The 18,196-nt window shown below is 46.0% G+C and overlaps 1 protein-coding gene across 1 annotated transcript; it reads right to left on the bottom strand.

Annotated features, from left to right (window-relative positions):
- Positions 1-616: 616 nt before the first annotated feature.
- LOC103615579 (cytochrome P450 3A9) lies at positions 617-12,065 on the bottom strand. Its single transcript, XM_008633639.2, has 13 exons — positions 11,926-12,065; positions 9,192-9,285; positions 8,587-8,639; positions 7,401-7,500; positions 6,720-6,833; positions 6,353-6,441; positions 5,243-5,391; positions 4,256-4,383; positions 3,507-3,591; positions 2,997-3,157; positions 2,372-2,598; positions 1,401-1,563; positions 617-1,238 (listed from the first exon to the last, which is right to left on the bottom strand). The coding sequence occupies exons 1-13, from the start codon at positions 11,994-11,996 to the stop codon at positions 1,140-1,142; spliced, it is 1,533 nt and encodes a 510-aa protein (XP_008631861.1). The 5' UTR covers positions 11,997-12,065; the 3' UTR covers positions 617-1,139.
- Between the last annotated feature and the right edge of the window lie 6,131 nt (positions 12,066-18,196).

Here is an 18,196-nt window from a genome sequence, read left to right as displayed (position 1 = left end):
AGGGGTGACTGGATTTGATTTGCAGCTTTTGTAGAAACCTTTCCCATTTCACTAATATGGTTTTTGGTTTTTGGTAGGTGTCAAGACCAGCACAATTTACTGGAGTGTGAAATTCAGATCTGGGAGAACCTCCCACCTGCTTTGTGATACTCCCTGTTTAAATGGTCAGAGATGGTGTGAGCCCTTGGGTCAGAGCACCCTGCTGATGACAGCAGCAGCTCAAAAACCCATCGCCAGCAATGACTAAACCCCATCCATGGCTCTGGGAGGAAAGGCTCAGCTCCAGGCTGTGTGCAGACCATTCCTCCAGGAGCACTGGCCCTCCTGCAGCGCTGTCCTCTCCTCCTGGGAGCTGCTGCTCTCTCTAATCCATCCTCTGTCACTGCAGCATGGGAAAGGGTTGGCCGGTGCTGAACTGAAGGCAACCTCTTAATCAAAGTAAGAGGTGGGAGCTGGAGTGTTTGTAAAATACCGTACAAATGGGAGGGTTTGATGGCGTTAAATGAAGGATCAGATTCATTAAATTAAGTGGAAAGCAATGTACATGGATAATTTCAAGGGTTGAGGCTGAATATGGGTTTTAAATAGGAAGTGATCAGCCGCTATACACAACACAGAGCAGCTCTCAAACATTTTTAATGACAGTATTTGTACACACTTTAGTTTAATTAACACATGGCACAGGAGAGGGTTGGTAACTAGGATGTGTAGTCTCACACCAGTCGTCTCAATTAGAACACATGAAATTTCAAGCATCGATACACCCAGAAGAACAGCACCCGTCCCTGCCTGGCGAGGTCTGGCAGTTTGAATTTCCATCACACCTTGTTTTTCTTGGATGTGGCAGTAATTCCTTCCCTCCAGATGGAGAAGTCCCCTTAGAAGTGGATGATAAGCCTCTCATTTGGATTTATTTCTTGTTTTCTGCAATCAAAATTAAGGGGCCTGTGTATTGTCACTGCCCAGTGGTCCACGTTACATTTCTGACAGCTATGTTTATTAGTAAATATGTAGTAATTGCTTCCAGAATTAACTGGAGCTGCTCTTCTGTGTCTGTTCATGTAGGAGAGATTTCCTGTGATGTGTGATCCCTTTGTTAGCACGGCAGTCCTTGGATGCCAGGGGACTGTGGCTGGGTTTCAGTTCTTGGCGGGCTCAGTGCTGGTCTGGGGCACCAACTTCAGAACAATTGGCTTCTTTGGTGTTAAGAGCCCCACTGAGCTCAGCTGGATCGGGATCTGCAACAATGAGAGGGAAAACATGGGTGGAGATGGACAAGTTAAATATGCAGAGATGAAAGGTTCAGGCACAACTGGATCTGTGGTGCTGCAAGTGCAAAGCGTCTGGTGTTGGCACCCAGCTCCTCCTGTGCGAGCCTCAAGCTACCACATGCTCCTCACCTGAGTCTCTTTGCAGGTCTGGAAGGTGAAATGCTGCAGCAGGGAGGCGATGGCGACTTTCAGACTCAGGAGAGCAAACCTCATCCCGATGCAGTTCCTGGGACCAGCCCCAAAGGGCAGGTACGTGTACGGGTCTATGGACTCCTTGTTCTCCTTACTGAACCTGGATGATGACATGGGTGGGGAAAAGAAATGAAGGCAGCAAAACCTACGTATCTTATTTATCCAGGGATCTCTCACTGGTGCGCTGCAGAGCCTTGTTTGGGTTTTTCCTAAGGTGTCTCAGGGCACCCCAGAAATCAAGTGCTATGACCAAGCCCTTGCCCAGGACAGGGTGGAGTCCAACTTGAGGGTTTGATTTTAATTCTGTCCATCCTAATTAGTAGAAGTTGGAAGCAAGGTGAAAATTCAGGCAACATCCTGTCCCACAGTGATAGAGATTTCCTGTCTGTGGTATTTAGTGAGAGAGGAGCCAGAAGCTGTTTTGGTTAGGAGCAGCCTATGGCTTCAGTTTCTCTGGGAATGAGAGGTAGGTATCAGTTACAAAAATAACCAGCTAGGGAAGGTTATCCTTGAAAACAAGGAGGGAAGGCAATTCTGGAAGGATCAGGTCTGGCATATTTAGTAGAAGCTTGTATGAAGGGAACAGGTTCAGCAAGGAGGATTATAGAGGATGGCCAGCAGTTACAAAAACTCCACATTTACCCCCTCCCAGGAAGCTTAGAAACTGGGTACAAGATCCTATGAGGTATCAGTGGTATTCTCCCAATAAGATTATGTTGTTTGAAACCCTGCTTTAAGTGCAGGTTTTTTCTTCTTAAAATGACATTCCCACGAGCCTGCAATTTCTCATTCATATTGTTTGTAAAAAGATAGGAAGAACACCATTAGGAAGCTAATCAGAGATTAATGCTTAATTACTGAGGAAAAAGCAGTGTGATATTTCTTCCCTTCCATTAAGCTTTTTGTACCTTTCTGGCCTGAACTCCTCTGGGTTGGGCCAGTACTCGGGGTCACGGTGGATGACGTAGGGTGGGATTGTGACCACAACTCCTTTGGGAATGGTCACTCCATTTATCTCCACGTCTTTCTTGCAGACTCTCTCAATCCGCCCCCCAAGGGGATAGATCCGGAGGGTTTCATTCACTACCATGTCAAGATATTCCAGTTTCATAATTGCTTCGTATGTGAGAGGAGCCTGCAGGACAACAGGAGGAAGGTGACCAGGTATGCTGGCATCAGAACTGGATTGTCCTAAAATTACTGTGGAGACCAGAGTGTCCCCAACCCCCACTGCCCCAAATTTGACTCAGACTTGCTGAAGAAGAAAATGCAAAGGTAGGAATTGAGCAATTGGTTTCATTTTTCTGCCCCTGAGTTATGGAAATGCGTGGAAATCCACATCCTCTTGCGCACAGGTGCAGAGTGTGGCAAATGGGTTTGAGCAGTGGGGTGGCTGGAAGGTTTCAGCTGTCGAAAGAAAATCACTGCAGGGCTGAGTTGTCCCAGTGTGTGGCTCCCAGAGCTCTTGGAAAATCCATGGTAGTTAGGAGCTAAAGATTTCTCATTGCCCTGACTGAACCAGGGTTCCCTTACCTTGTTGGGCAGGACTGTGTTGATCTCCTGCAGCAGCTTTTGCTGCACATCAGGGTGCAGGGCCAGCTCATAGGCCAGGTAACCTAGGGTGTTGCTCGTGGGCTCATACCCAGCAAAGATAAAGATGAATGCCTGGGCCAGGACCTCTATGTCAGTCAGGGCTGTGGGGAGATGAGCAAAAGCAGTGTTGGCTGATGGTCTCAACAGGGACCAGGCAGCAACAGGTGGTATTGAGGCAGGTTTGCTGCAGCTGTTTTCTGATTACGCTTCTAAAACTGCTCTGCCTGCCTGGAGAAATCCATTTTATAGAAGAGGCAGGTGATTTCCTGAGTATAAATAACTGACAGGGCAGTCCTGCTCCCTGGACAGGGATCTTAGCCTGGTTCTGGCACCAGGAGATGGAATTCTGCCTGGAGCTGGTCAGTGGAGATGATGGGGACCCGGACACCTCCCCATATTCTCCTCACTCCCACAGCCCCGTTCCCATGATGAGGATTTGGGTGTTGTTACCTTTATTTGAGGGATTTGCTTCATTGTTCCCCTCTCTGGCTGAGTGCTGGGATTCGATCATCAGCTGCAGGAAATCTACCCTGCCCTGAGAGGGAAAGCAGGAAAGTCTCTTTGGTGACAGGTTTCTTGGAGGGCTCAGATAAGCAGATTTCACAATCTAAGCACAATTTTCAGACTGAGAGCATCCCCAAAATGCACATGACTTCCTCACTGAAAAACATAGTGCTTGCTTTTTATTTTGGAAATCTGTCTTTCCTATCCATTAAGCCACTGGGTGGGAGAACAGTGTCTTGGATGAATTTGGGGAAAGGGATCCAAACTCTGAAAGGCAGAATTTTGTCAGGAAGCAGCTGCAGTTTTCAAAAAACGAGAGGGGAAGGCACAACCCTAAAGGTGATTTTGCTGCTTGTGTGCTGCTTACTCTGCACTCTCTCATCCTCTGCCTAATCTTCTTCAGGGAGTCTCTCACTCTCTCATTACAAGTGCTGCACACTGAAGCTTAGACCAATTCTGCTGAGCCTTTATCTGGATTTGGCTTCAGATCATGGATGTACAAAGTCCCCTTGATTATCTGCCAGGACGGGTCAGGTGGGGCTTTTCTGACAGTATTAAAATGAAGTGTTTACACTTGAGTAGGCTCAGGGTTTTGTTGAGTCATTGTACTTTGGCTTCACCTTTGATATCATCACCCTAATTATGTCTCACTTCAGTCTACTTTCTGCCACAATTGCTCTCAAATTCCCACTCACCTTGTGGGCCTCCTTTTCACGTTCCTGCTTAATTTTGGCGATGGATCTCATGAAAAAATCTACAGCATCACTGGGGAAGAAACTTACTCCTGCCTTGGCCAACAGAGGAGTAAGGAATGGGAAAACAACTGAAAAACAAATCGAGAATTAAATTGCACACTGTAAATAAACCCCTCCTTATATCAGATAGCTGTGGATGCCACTGGGAAATTATTTCCTTTTTTAATTTCTTTACCTGAGAAAAGCATGGACTTTGCCTTTTTTCCTTCTGTTTCATTCCCTTGGAATAGTTTTTTGTCAAACAGGCACAGCCAAGCTGGGTATAAACTTTCCTTTAAGGGAAGACCAAGGCATATTCCACCTCCTATTTCTAGGGCTCTGTTTTCTAAAGGCAGGTTACTTCTGGACACAACAGGAATGTGGCTCAGAAGAGAAATATTGAAAATTCTGAATTCTTTTTTCAGGCTGCTCTATTCACTGCCTTGCTGTGATCATGCAAACATTTTCAAGTCCCCTTCAGAGTGTTTCCTTCATCACAGAAACTGGATCTTCTTCTGTATAGTTTCATAAAATCTACAGCACCAGAACCTCCTCTATGCACAGATCCCAAGTTTCCCTGGGTTTCAGCAAGGTATCTAACCTTAATTTAAGGTCCAATGCTGCTAGGATGCTGCGCTGGGGGAAATTGCATCTAATTACAGTCCCCACTCAGCACTCTCTTCCAGAAAATGCATTTCAGATAGCACCGCTCTCCTCAAGCCTCACCTGCTTTTCAATCTTCGAATAATTTCCCAGCACTTAATTGGATATTTCTGGGTGGTTCATAAGTTTCTTGCACTGTGGATGGCAAAGGTGGAGGAAGCTTTTCCCCATCTCCACCCCAGGGTTTCAGCATGAAGCTCACAACGAGGAAATGATGAGACAAGGGCCAGTTGGACTTCATTCCTGGCAAGGGAAGTTATCCAAGCAATACCTGGAGTCACTTACATGACAAGATGAAGAGTGGGTCAAAAAAGTCAAACTTGACCAGTTTCTTCATCTCTCTGACAAAGGGGTCTTTGGGGTTGTTCATGGAGTCAATGTTCACACCAAAGGAAGTGCTGGTGACCACGTCCATGCTGTAGCTCCCAAAGATGCTGAGGAAAGGTGGGAAAAAATAGACTGTGGTTAAATATTTGGACTGAGTGTATTTTTTCCTCATGTCTATGTGACATTCAAATATAAAGTCTCATAAGACCTCCTGCCTTGGGTTGGAAAAGAGTATTGGATATGTGGTACTGAACAGCACTTACAGAAAAGCGGATAGATTTTTAGAGAGCTTTAGTTTCCAGCCTGCACAGGTTTTGAAGTCAGACAGCTTTTCCAAGGATTTTAAAACAACATGGAATGGATTAGTGGATGGACAGCATGTGGAACCATGGTAACCTCATGGGAGGGGTGGCACCACACTGCCTCAAACATGCCCTGAGAGTGGTCTTGTCCCACCCAGCACAGCTCCTGTTCCAAACTGTCCAAGCCCTTCCCTTGCAAGGCTTTGGTTCAGAGGGAGCTTTGCTGGTTCGTGGTTCATGGTGTGCAGCTGCCCCTGCTGCATTTATGCTTTGAAATTGGGGGTGCAATACACAGGGTTTTGTCCAGAGCCCATATGGAGGGCACAGATGAGGCAAAAACACTCAGGGCCACTCTAGAGCCTCAGTCCCCCCAGCAAAGGGGCATGTGAGGGATGAGCATCCCACAGTGCTGTGTGGGGCAGAGAGGTCAGCAACCCCTGTGTCCTGGGGAAGGAGAAGGTGCTGCACAGAGATCCTGAGTGTATGCAGGAAAAACTGGGTTTTCCTGCCCATCTTGGAGTTATCTTGGATCTGTGGATTCACAAAGCTGTGCTGGAGCACTTTTCTTCCTATCTACTTCTAGGAAGTTTCCTAACATCCAAATTAAATTTTCCCCTCTTAAATTTCCAGTCAGGCTTTCAGCAAGCCCCCTTCCTCCTTTCAGAGCCCTGGCTGACCCAGGGAAAGATCTGCATTGCTGGTAGCCAATGACCCACAGCACTTTAAACAAGGTTTGCTCTGTCTGCTGCTCTTAGCAGCTACTTACTCCTTTACAGATATTGGGCTGTCCTCTTTCACTTGCTTTTGAACATTCTCCACCAAAATTTTCCCATAGTGCTTCATTATAGGGAACATCTGTAACACAAAACAGGCATGGTCACTCCAGTACAGTACATTTAACTCCTTTGGACAGGCTCATGAAGACTATGGGGAGTGCCATGAATATTTACAAATAAGACCTCTCTGCTCAGTTTTTATTTTAAGACTTTTCTGGTTTCAATTAGGCATAAATTAAACAGGCCATCTTAGTTGCTAGGCTCTGACTAAAGAAATCAGACCCCTGGGACAATCTCAGCCTTAAAGCACTGCCTACTGACTTTGTGATTTAGTCTGTACCTGCCCCTCTGTTTTACCTCCTTTAGTTTTCCACTGGTGAAGGTTGGAGAGAGCAGAGTACGGAGCCTTTTCCAGTGTTCATCTTCGGCTAATGTGATGGCATTGACCAGTGCCCCTGCCAAATCTACACGCTGCAGAGGAAAAAGAGAAGGTGTTAACCCCAGAAAAGAGAGCAGCCTCCTTGCCAGGGGTGGGAATGGGGCATGCAAACCCCTCCCCGGGCTCTTCCAGGGGCATTGCTGCTGGCAGTGGGCTGTGGCCTGACAAACAGCCTCTCTCAAGACACACATGCATAAATAATCCCCTTTCCTGCAGTAAACCAGCTGAGAGGTGCCATTCCCAACCCCAGAGCAAGTCCAATCAGCCCAACACCTGCCTGTCTGTGTGTAACCACCATGTCCCATCCCAGCTGGTGGCACGTGTGCATCCTTACAGATTCCTGCGTGCTCACACCCACCCAAATTCATCCACATATACAGATATATACATATACAGGTGTGAGAACAGACTCAGTCTGCTCCCTCTGCCAGCCCCGGTGTGCAGTCCAGGCTGTAAGGCAGGGGAACAGTGACATGCAGTGGCCGTGTTCAGCAATCCCTATAGTGCAGCCACTTGTTCCCGAAGGATGCTTGGCATGCCTGTCTCCTCCTGCACTTTTCCTGGGCTCTGGTGGTAGACCACAGCACTTCTGCTCTTACCCTCCTGTTGGTGAAGGTGGTGTAACAGTCTTTGACCAGCACAGATTTGATGATCTGGGGGTCAGTGACAGCCAGAGTGGGTTGCCTTCCATCGTAAATCCTGGCGGGGGGAGAAGAGGAGGCAGGTAAATAACCTCAGATAATTGAAGTGTAAGGCTTGGCTGATGCCCACGAAACAAAATGTATTGAACAAATGTTCTTCCATCACCAGCCCTGCTGCTCTGTTTTCTGAGTACAGAAATGTAGAAAGTAGAGATGGGAAACGACTCCCAGACCTTTTCCCATCTGGTTTTGTAAATGATAAAAGGGCATAAATACCTTCCAAATTCACTGGGAAATGAGCAGGGCTCAGTTGTTCAAAGGAGCAGATACTAAATGAAGCAAGTGTCTTCACTTTCTCCCCTGACTCTCTGTGTTTTTCCAGGCACTTAAACACATTACAGTATTAGAAGGAAACTTGTTCGCCCCCTTTCAGGCTCTTGAGTTGGGTGTCTGGAGACAGGCTGACAGCACTGAGACATCCTTGGAGGTGAAACTCAGTCCTTTTTTCTGTCTTTCTAAGCTGCCAGTTCTGAATGCTTTCTGGAACAGATGTAGATTAAGCTGATTTGTGCACTCTCCCCACTTGTGTAAAGATACATTTTCCAGACTCTGTTTTTTAAAGCTGCTGTAGGGACCAGTGGCTGCATCATAGAGGATGTGCAAGGTTGTAGGCTAAGATATAACATCAGTGATAAAAGCCATGGGAGGAGTGTCTAAAGCAGAACAACTCCTACTGCAGCAGGTGAGGATCAGCAGCACGAGCAAGTCTTAGGATCAGCTCCAAAGGGAGTCACTCACATTCCTCTGCTGTTTGTGAACCAGAGGAACGCAATCTCCCAGTTCCAGATCCTGCTTAAGTAAATAGTTCTGCTGATGATTTTGTTAGGAGTGGGTGAGGGCCTTTTGTTACCAGATTTAAACTGGTTTTCATGGCACTGGTCAAAATAGTTTCTGTATGATGTGGCAGTGGCACAACACCAGGCTCCAATGAAAGCCACCAGCAGCACCCTGTCACTGCTGTTCTCATCCTGTTGGGACTGTCAGGGCTGCAGCTGGAGAAAAGGGAGCTTTCCTAATTAAATTTTTCTCCCCTTCTTATGGATTCTAGTTTTAGTCTAAGAAGAGATCAGTGGTTCATACTCACCCCCAGACCTTCCCATATTTCTTGAAGCATTCATTGTCAAAATCCATGAAACCCTGTGGAAAGCAATTCAACAATTGTCATGGACTAGCCTGGATTGAAAGAGGCCCACAAGGACCATCCAAGTCCAACTCCTGGCCCTGCACAGGACAGCTCCAAAAATCCCACCATGTATCAGTGTTGTCTGAATGCTCCTTGAGCTCTGGCAGAGTTGGTGCTGAATTATCTCAGAGAGGATGCAGTGGAAGGATGATGTTGGAAACAGTAGGTGGGGAGGAATAGCGCTAAACTAATGTTCAGAGCTGCTTTATGAGCCTTCCTTCCCTTCAAAGCCATGATGAAGCATAAGTGTACGCTGTGCTTTGAGGGAGCTGTTTGCCAGGGCGCTGGCAAAGGGCAGGTGGAAATCAGCCACCCAGGAGCGCTCCTTTGGGGATGCCCCTTGGTCTGTGCCACTGAGCCTTATCCCACTCTGGCCTTTGCACGAGCCCCGAGTGACAGAGGAGCTGGCATTTGGAGATAAGTTATCTTCACTGTGTATCTGTTCAGCTACAGCTGTGCCCACAAAGGTGGGGTTGCTGGAGCCAGGGAGGACTTCAGTCACTCACTTTGCGATATTCCAGGCACGTCCCAAAGAAAGGCAGAGGTCTTGGCCCGGGAATGCCCAACTTCTTGAACAGTCCAAATGGCCAGGTCCCATATCTGTGGGACAGAAAAGACAGCAGTGTTACATCACTGTGGCACTGGGGCTGCAGCAACGTCCCTTTGGAGATGAGGGAGGGAGGCTGATCCAGGAGGTGGAAAAAACAGTCCAAGTGAAAATTGCCCTGTAAAAAACTACTTAATGACCATGGTAAGACTCACACAGAGCTTTGGAGGGATCCCTTTGGTGTGAAAGCAATTGTTTCCACCAGAGCACCTGTGGAGACAGCATCTGAAGTCTTTAGCAAAAGTCCTGAGAGGAGCTCATTGCTAACCAAAGGAGAGGGAGAAAAGGGAGCTGGAAGAAGGAACACCAAGCTTACATGTTTTTATTGATGAGAAATCAAAGCAGTGCCAGAAATTATGTCCCAAACAGGGCTTTTGTCAAACTGCACTTCAATTTCATTTATTGTTCGCCCTCCCTCAGTCCAGCATTAGCTCAGTGGAAGTCTTGTCTTGATGGTTTTCTCTTTAGATTTTATTGACAGCCTTGCAGATTTCTCTCCTCTGAAGCACCCTTCCTGGCAGCTCTAAAGTTATTGCTTCTACCTTGGGGCTTTCTCTTTCTCTACAAGGGCCTGGGCTGCAGCCTTTTGAAGCTCGTCTTCGGCTGTGTTGAAAGAGCTCCTCAAAATATTTGTTTTCAGTTAGTAGCTTCAGCTTCCCAAGTGAGCAGTTCATTGTAGAAGGGATATAAAATGGGGAAGGTTTGGCAGGGGATGTTATCAGAGATCCTCTTCAGGCCACGAGGCAGCAGCTGCTCAGGCGGGATCTTGGGGATGCTTATCTGAAAAGCCAAAATCTAGGCTGAGACTTAAGGGAGGTCTCCCTTACAATTAGCAATGCTTTATTAATTCTGGGGACCCCAAATGGGATCAGTCTCTGCCAGTACAGCTTCTGCCAGAGCACAAAAGCAGATCCCCCCCTTATGGTCCAAACAGGGCAGGTGAAAAATGGGGAGCTGGGTGGATTCAGGTGAAGAAAGGTTTCACAGAGCTCAGTTTGTCAATGTTTAATCTTCTTTGTCAAAGGTTAATTCAGTACTAGGAATCAAATGTTTGTGGATTCTCATTTGTAATGTTTATAGGTAGCCAGGGCTGCAGGAGGACCAGGAAATGTCAGGCTGGGGTGGTTACAAAGCCCAGAAATACTGTAGGAAAACAGGCTTAAACCACTTGAAACATGGCCAGGAAAATGTAGAGTAACACTCCTCCAACTAAAATGTGTCAGGGTTTTCTGCAGACTGAAAAGGACCATTCAGTGTAAAGCCAAAGAATAATCATTACTTCTTTCTACCATGGATGTGAACAAGAAATGCCTGATATTCCCTCATGTGTGAACTGGAACAGTGTTGCCCCAGGTGGACAAGAAGCATCTAAACAACTTCTCTATGCCAATGGGCAGTGAAATTTCTATTTCAGCTCTGATATCAGAGCACAGACATCTGGGTTTAGTCCCTTTTGCCACAACAGAATTACAAGTGCCTGCAGAATGTGGAAGTCTGGTAACCAGCAATCTTAGATGGCCACAGAGTTACTGAAATACAAGTCTGGGTCAAGACTGAGGGTGGCTTTTTTTGGTTTTGTTGTTTTGGTGTGGTTTGGTTTGGGTTGGTTTTTTTTAATCGTCAGCCCCAAACAGGCTTTTGAGTGATCCAAATCACAGGAAAGGGTTTGAAAAATATGGCTAAAACTTTCTGAGCTTGCTGAGCTGCTGTGGCTGGAGCATTGCCAGGGCAGACAAATGGGCTGTGCTGGTGTGCACCACATCAGTCGCTAGGGTTTATGGCTGGCAGTGCTCTGCCTCTGCCTCAGGGCTTGTCAGTACTGCCCAGTTTGTCCCGGCAGCCTCGCTGGCAGGGGCTGCCAGTGGAGACACTGTCCCAGCAAAGGGGTTTTTAACCAGCCCCGCTCTGCTGCGGTGAATGACACCAGCAAAGCCAAGGAAAGCATTTCCTCACTAGCACGGTTCCCCTGAAGCACAGAGGGTGCATTTCTGCTGTGGGATTTTGTCTGGAAAGCCAGGAGCAGGTGGCTGATCTTGCTCTGGGCTCCACTCCTTCCCCCAGCACGGGTGGCTGTGAGGAGGGACATGGGATGCAAATCAAGCCTCTGCAAAGGTCCCCTCCTGGTCCAGGTGCCTGTGGGAGCATCTTACCTGGGCACCAGGGAAGGAGTTAGGAGGAATAAAAACTGATCCTATGAATATTCTTTTCCTGGTATCTTTGTGCTGCTCTCCACCTGTGCTGCAGGGTCTTCTTCTGCTGGCTCACCTGCACAGCAGCCTCAGCCTGGGAGGCACAGCTGGATGTCTGCAAAAAATAACCTAATGGATCAGGACCCTGACTGAAACCAGCACCTTTCTGGTAACCACTAGCTGGCATTGTTATTATTCAATTATTCCTTTGATGCTTAGCAGCAATCTCATAACTGGATGGGAGTACTCCAAACCTAGGAGCAAGATCACACACCTGTACAGTCTTTAGACTTCTCTGTTACATCCCAGAGCCTGGTTAGATGCTGGAAAACTGGAAATCACACCTACTATTTGCTCTTCAGCAGATTAGTTGCATGAAAGTTAAGAGTGGCAAGAAGAGAAAAATGGCAGGAGCACAGAATGAGTAAAGAATATTTTACTCACACTAGCAGGAGGGCCATGAAAAGAAGCAGAAGGGCCCATGTCTCTGTAGAGAAAGAAGGTAGAAGGTTCATTTCAGTTCTTCTCTGATTGGCTCTGCGTTCTGCCTTGACGTGCTTGTCCCACGTCTGTGGGAAACAGGAGTGCTTCACACTGTGCAATCTTTTTTATACTGTCATATGATTTAGGGGCCCTCCTTCTGTCATGGAGGAGGAGGAGTGGAAGGCAAAGGTAGAAAAGTCTGCTAATCTGAAAAACACAATTCATGTGATAGACAACTGCCTTGGTGAACTGTCTAAGGTTCAAGTTATTTAATGCATATGTTGCCAAACATTTCAGCTGGTTTCCCTGTTGTAACTAATCTCTGACTTCCCATTGATTCATGCCCCTGGGCTGCTACACCAAACTAAATAAAAGCAGGTTACAATGAAAAGGTAAATCCCAAAGCAGGTGTCAGGGCTGGTTCACAAAAGGAAAACAGAAGCGAAAAGGTTATTCATATATTATATGACAAGATCTTTTCTGGCAGATGAATCAACTTTGACAGAATTTAAGATTTTGTTTGAAATATCTCTCTTTCTGTGTTGTGAAGTGCAAGCGCTGCCTGTGGTGGGTCAGAAGCAGCTTCTGACTAAGGCAGGAATTTGTCCCCTGTAAAGGCTGTAGAAGTTCAGTCCACCTTGTTTGCTGGCCTGTGGCCAGGTGTTTTCTAGGAGAAATGCTGTCACTCCACAACCATAAACAGTTAAAGTGCCACCCTTTCCAAAGCACCACTCACGGCTCACGAATAAAACCCACACCCACCCTTCTGCAGCAGCTGGGGAAAAGGCACAAGAAAGGGGAAAACAAATTTTGTACAGGCTCTCCAGTAAGAATGGTGCTGAAAAGCAAGAGCAGGTGTGGGTGTGCTGAGAGGAGATATGATGTGGACAAAACTGGGCTGTTTGGGTGGTGTTTGTTAGTGGGGATCAAGCCAGGGCAGGAGGTTCTATGGTTTGTGTAGATGTGCACTATGGCAATTTTAGGGCTTCATTCAGAGCTCTAAAATGAGCAATTCCCTTTGTATTAGCAGAGCTGTTGTCTTCAGAAGGGACTTTACTGTCTGCACTGGAGGCAGGTGGGTGGGTGTTTTAATTTTTTGGCACCTCAGAAGCCTTGTATCTGTGAGGATGTGGCTGTGATTGATGCTGCAGAGACTGAGCAGCAGATCTCAGTCCACATTCCAAGGAGCACTGTCTGCCTTATCTCAGCATTTGTATCTCATTTCACCTTTGCCCGGCCTTTGCCCGGACCTTTGGAGACAGATCAGTTGTAGATTATTTGGTAATAAACACAGCCTGCTTTGGTTTGACATGAACAGACAAGTTCATGACACAGCTCTCCAAGCCTGTGCTGGTTCCTGCCTTTCTAGATTCAGAGATGTTGCAAGAACATGTGGTTCAAGAGGTGTTTTCCCTTCAGGAACTGGTCACAGCAGTGATTGGTGCTCCAGGGTTCCTCTTTGCCCACTTAGCCTTGAAATTTGAATTTACTGGGCACCAAATGTTCCCAACTCACTGTGTTGTGAAATAGGTTAACACAGTTTATTCAGGAAGTAGGATTGCTGTAGGACTCCCCATAATCAGTAAAATTAAGCCTCAATCTTTGTCCTCTTTGGGTCTTTTTTAGGGGTAATTATAGTCTTTGGGAAAATTTGTATGAAAAAACAGAGGTGCAAAGTCTTGGTGTGGTTTTGCATTGTGACCTGATGATCTCTGCCAAATGGACTGTGCCTATTGACATCAAACAAACAACACAGCCCCACCACCCCCTCGAGAAAGCTGATGGATAAACAGAAAAAAAAACGGGGTGATGAATCCATGCCAAAGGAAAGTCAATGACCCAGGAAAAACTGAATGATTTTCACACGTAAATCCAGCTCAGAGCCAGTTTATGCCCAAATGTGCACTCTGTTGAAACTGTAAACCCACAAATGTGGTGTCCCCTAAGGTGCTCGGGGGTGCAACACAGTTGTCCCTTCACCGTACCAAGTCCTTTATCAAGTCCCAGTCCTCACCAGTACGGGTTTTACGCCCATCCTCTGCTTCTCCTGGGCCTTTTGAAGTCCACTGCATCCCACCATGGGTTTAGGGGAGCCCTCCAGGTGTCTGGAGCAGAAGGAGAGTGCTCAGGGGCATGAGAATGTGCAACCCCAGATTGCAGCTTTGGGAACACCCTGCTGGTGACACCACGAGTCCCATTCATGGGTGACAATGACACACATAATACTCACCCCTTGTCATTTAGGCTGTCACTGAGTTTCCAGCATGGTCACAGGCTGAGGGTGAGAGGTTAGAAAGCCAGAATTTGCAGCAAATTCAGAAGAGAACAGAGCTGCTTTCCCATTTCTAATGCCCCTAAGAAGCTCAGATTAATGGATTAATGGCTTTCAGGAAAGCAAAATAACAACGCTTTATTTGCAGCATAATGAAGGAAGTGCTGCTAATCCAAGCTGTGAACAAGCTGTGATGAGCAGGAAGGATTTTTGTGGAATAATGACTGGGGGATGGGCAGAAAAATAGAGGAACGTGCATTTCTTTCACAAGCTGTGAAACCAAATGATGTAGGGTTGGAAGAACATCATGGAATAGCAATTATGACTGGGGCACAGGTGTGGAGAGGAATGAGCAGTTCAGAAGAGAAAGAACTATTGAGGGGAAGAAAAAAAGCCCCCATGGGTAACATTTTGTGTTCCTGATGAAAAGGACTGCATGGGTACAGGGAAGGCCAGGCTGGATAAGTCCAAATCTTTAGGTCTAACTCATTTTCAAGTGTGATCGTGAAAGAGGTTCTCCTGAGATACTTTAGGGAATTTGTTTTAGATCCCCAGGGCTGGACCAGTAGAGACTCTGCAGTGCTACTCAGAGTATAAATATTGCTGGGAAGTTGTGTCATTATGGAGTACTTTCAACTCTCTAGATACAGATCATAAAAATTGCTGCTAATCACGAAGAGCTCAGCTAATCTGTGTATGGGAGAAGGCAGATTTCTGCTCTGGAGAAACACCAAACTGGCAAGCAGTGACGTGGATTTAGCTTCAGTGTTGATAAGTAATTTAAGATATTCTGAAAGAACAGTTAAGAGTAGTATTACCTTGGGTTGAATGAACCACATTCATTTTGTTTAATGTAAGTGTAAACAAAACCCAAGTTCGTAACTCAGGCTCATTTTTCAAGAGGACAAACCAGTGGAATATCTCAGGACCTTCACTGCAGACTGTCTCTAACGTCCTTTTTGAAGTCAACAGTGCTAATATTATCAGCCAGGTATATGTCAAGAGACTTTCCACTGCCTGAACAGCTGCATTGAAAGGATGCCCAGAATAAATCAAACAGGTAGGAAGTGAAGGAGAAAAACAACAACAACAAAGATTTTGCAGTCCAAGGTCCACTATTACATGTTTTTATGTTCTGGCCATAAGATCTCCTTGTTTCTGTGCCTGACTCAGAGCAGCCCAGTGCTAGAACACAGTGACTAACTGGAGTCCAATTAAGGGGGTTCCAGCATATCAGTGGCACTTCTCACCCCTTTAGGGAGGTGCCCCCAAACCCCTTGGTTAGTCTGACTAAACGATAACTGGGCTGGAAGGAGGCTGCTATGAGAATAAATGCCAGGTAGAAGAGCTGTTGAATCAAATTACGATGTTGGCACAGAGACAAATGGGAATAATTCAGCCGCGAATAACTGCTAGGCTGGAAATGAGCACAGTCCTGGCCTGGAAAGCTCAGAGTCTTCCCTTCACAGGGTTAAAAGAAAGAAAAAAAAAGGTCAGATAATGTAAAATGAGGCGAGATAAGGCAGCTGCTGGTGGGAGCAGGGATAATTCATTAAATTTACAGAGTTCTTCTGCTAGAGCAGTGCAAGAAGCTCAGTTTCTGTACAGACAGAAGATGTGGGGAGGCAACTATTTATTTTCCCTGATACACAGTGGTTTAGTTACCCACAGAAAAATACTTCATAATGAAGGCCACATTTTTTTTTCCATGGTGAAAATATTGATACACCACTGCTGGAAAAAAAACCCCAATGTATTTGGAGGGTTCTCTAATGCTACTTTATGTAGTTCTGTGTATAGATGACTGATACCCTCCTGCACATAGATTTCCTTGGGATTTAAAAAGCTCACAAAAAAACCTCAACAAAAACGTAATTAATTCCCCTGGATGTTTTGTTCCATATACTGAGCTTTGGAATTACACAGAAACTAGGACATTTTTCTGATGTTTTTTTCAGTTAAAGTAATATCCCTGATATATCCCAATCTTCCTTCGCAATCTCTGCAATATATCATTATATTTCTTTTCATTTCAAGAAATGACAGCTACAAAAGCTGTATGAAATCTGGATGGCTAATTAACTCTGAGCACTGCATTCTTTTGCCCGATCCAATACAATCTTTAGCCTTTCTTCTTCAATACATTCTTTAGCCTTTAGAATGAGTTAAGAAATAATAAAATACCCTGCCAGCTCCACCCATGACTTCTTACCTGCAATGCAATACAAGACAAGGTTTCATCCTGCAAGAGAATGGCAGCAAAAATCCCAGACAAATGCAAATACAGATGAGGGACAAATGCAAATGTATGGGAGATGTATTTCTAGTACAAGGTGTAAGATCATGTTCTTTCCTGGATATTTTAGGGAGGATGCTTTGATGGGGAAACTGCATCAGGGTGGTGCTTTGTTGCACCATCATTTTGGCAAAGTCATCCCAAGAAGTGTCTGCACACATCAGTGCCCAGCAGACTTCTGCTTTGGGATCTCAGAATTCTGCTTTGGGGTGTCAGTCCTGCACCGGGATGTCACAGCCCGCTGAAGTCAAGGCACTGGACTCATTCAGAGCAATGGATCTTTTAGGGGGTGACAAATCATCGGGTGTGTGAAGGACTTTGTTATGCAAAGCAGTGCCTGAGATTGCGCCCAAGGCAGGAATAACATCATGTCTCCAGTCGGTGTCCCTGCCACCGCTGCAGCCTCCCACAGGGTGACCTGCTCCCATTAGCTCAGCAGGTTCAGCTCCACTGTGGTTGGAGTTACACAGTTAGTAGGGATCATGAGACTCCAGTACTTGTAATAAATGAAACCAGAATCCTTTCTCAGGGTGTTTTACAGGCCACAGATCACTTGCCTCCATCATTTGACACGGGGCGGTTACTCTTTGGTGGCTGGGATAGATGTGGCAGCTCTCCTGACAAAGATGTGCCAAAATGTTCAATGTCAGGGATGTCACACCTGGAGGTTCATGGAAAGGGCTCTGTGTCATAACTGAGATGGTTGGGGTTCAATGCTTTTCACCTAAATAGAAGTGTCTCCAAATTGCCACTCCCTCCATCAGCTACCTGATCTGCTCCCAGCAACCTGCAAAGTTTTAAAAGGATTATCTTGGCATTATTTTCATATCACACATCAGTGCATTCTGGTATGTTCTTTTCCTCTTTAGTTTTCTAAACAGAAGTTTCTCAGGGTCTAAAGTTTCAGCCTAAAATCAGGTGCTTTTTTTGTTGTTATTTTAAAAAACAGTCCCTAAAATTATCTCACATGAGCAAAATACAGGCTTGTTGTTTGAATCACTCTGTGACAAATCCTTTTGTAGTTTGTAAGATAGTCTGTTAAAAAAAAAGAAAGAAGTTCGATTGTCTTTCTTTATTTCAGATTGGAAATGATTCTGAGGGGTCAAAGGAATTTAAAGTACTCAGTGGCACCAACCTGGGTCAAAGGGTCCTTGGAACTGGCTTATCTGAACTCAGAAGCTCACATGAATAGGTCCTCTGGGATGTCACAAGTTCTGATCTCAGGTCTGGGTGTAAAAACCTTTATCTCAGCCTGACTTGCCCATGCAGTTTGCCTGGTTGAATGCTTACCCAGTCACTAGGTGATGTGGTGATGTTCACCTCACTGAGCCTGGAAATCCCTAATAGAAGTATGGGAGAGGCTTCTAAGTGTCCCACCAGAAAAATTTCCACCAGTCCCTAGAAACCGGGCATCTGGTTTCTCTGGAGCAAGAGACTTTTATCTGATCCTTCTGTGCTTTTATGCCATTTTGTCCCCCTCTGGCTTCTGACTTATCCACACCAGCTCTGCATCCCTGGCAGGAGGCACCTTGCCTGTAGGAAGAAATGCTTGGCTTGGCTGATGGGGACATCCCCAGCCCCAAAGCCCCACATTTTTCAGGGACTTATTTCCACAGCAGGCTGTTCCAGCTATTCTTTTGATTAAGGGAGAAGTTTATTTTGGA

The sequence above is a fragment of the Corvus brachyrhynchos genome, unplaced genomic scaffold, assembly GCF_000691975.1.
Source record: "Corvus brachyrhynchos isolate BGI_N302 unplaced genomic scaffold, ASM69197v1 scaffold5, whole genome shotgun sequence".
Taxonomy (NCBI): Eukaryota; Metazoa; Chordata; class Aves; order Passeriformes; family Corvidae; genus Corvus; species Corvus brachyrhynchos.
This window is presented reverse-complemented; position numbering and strand designations above follow the sequence as displayed.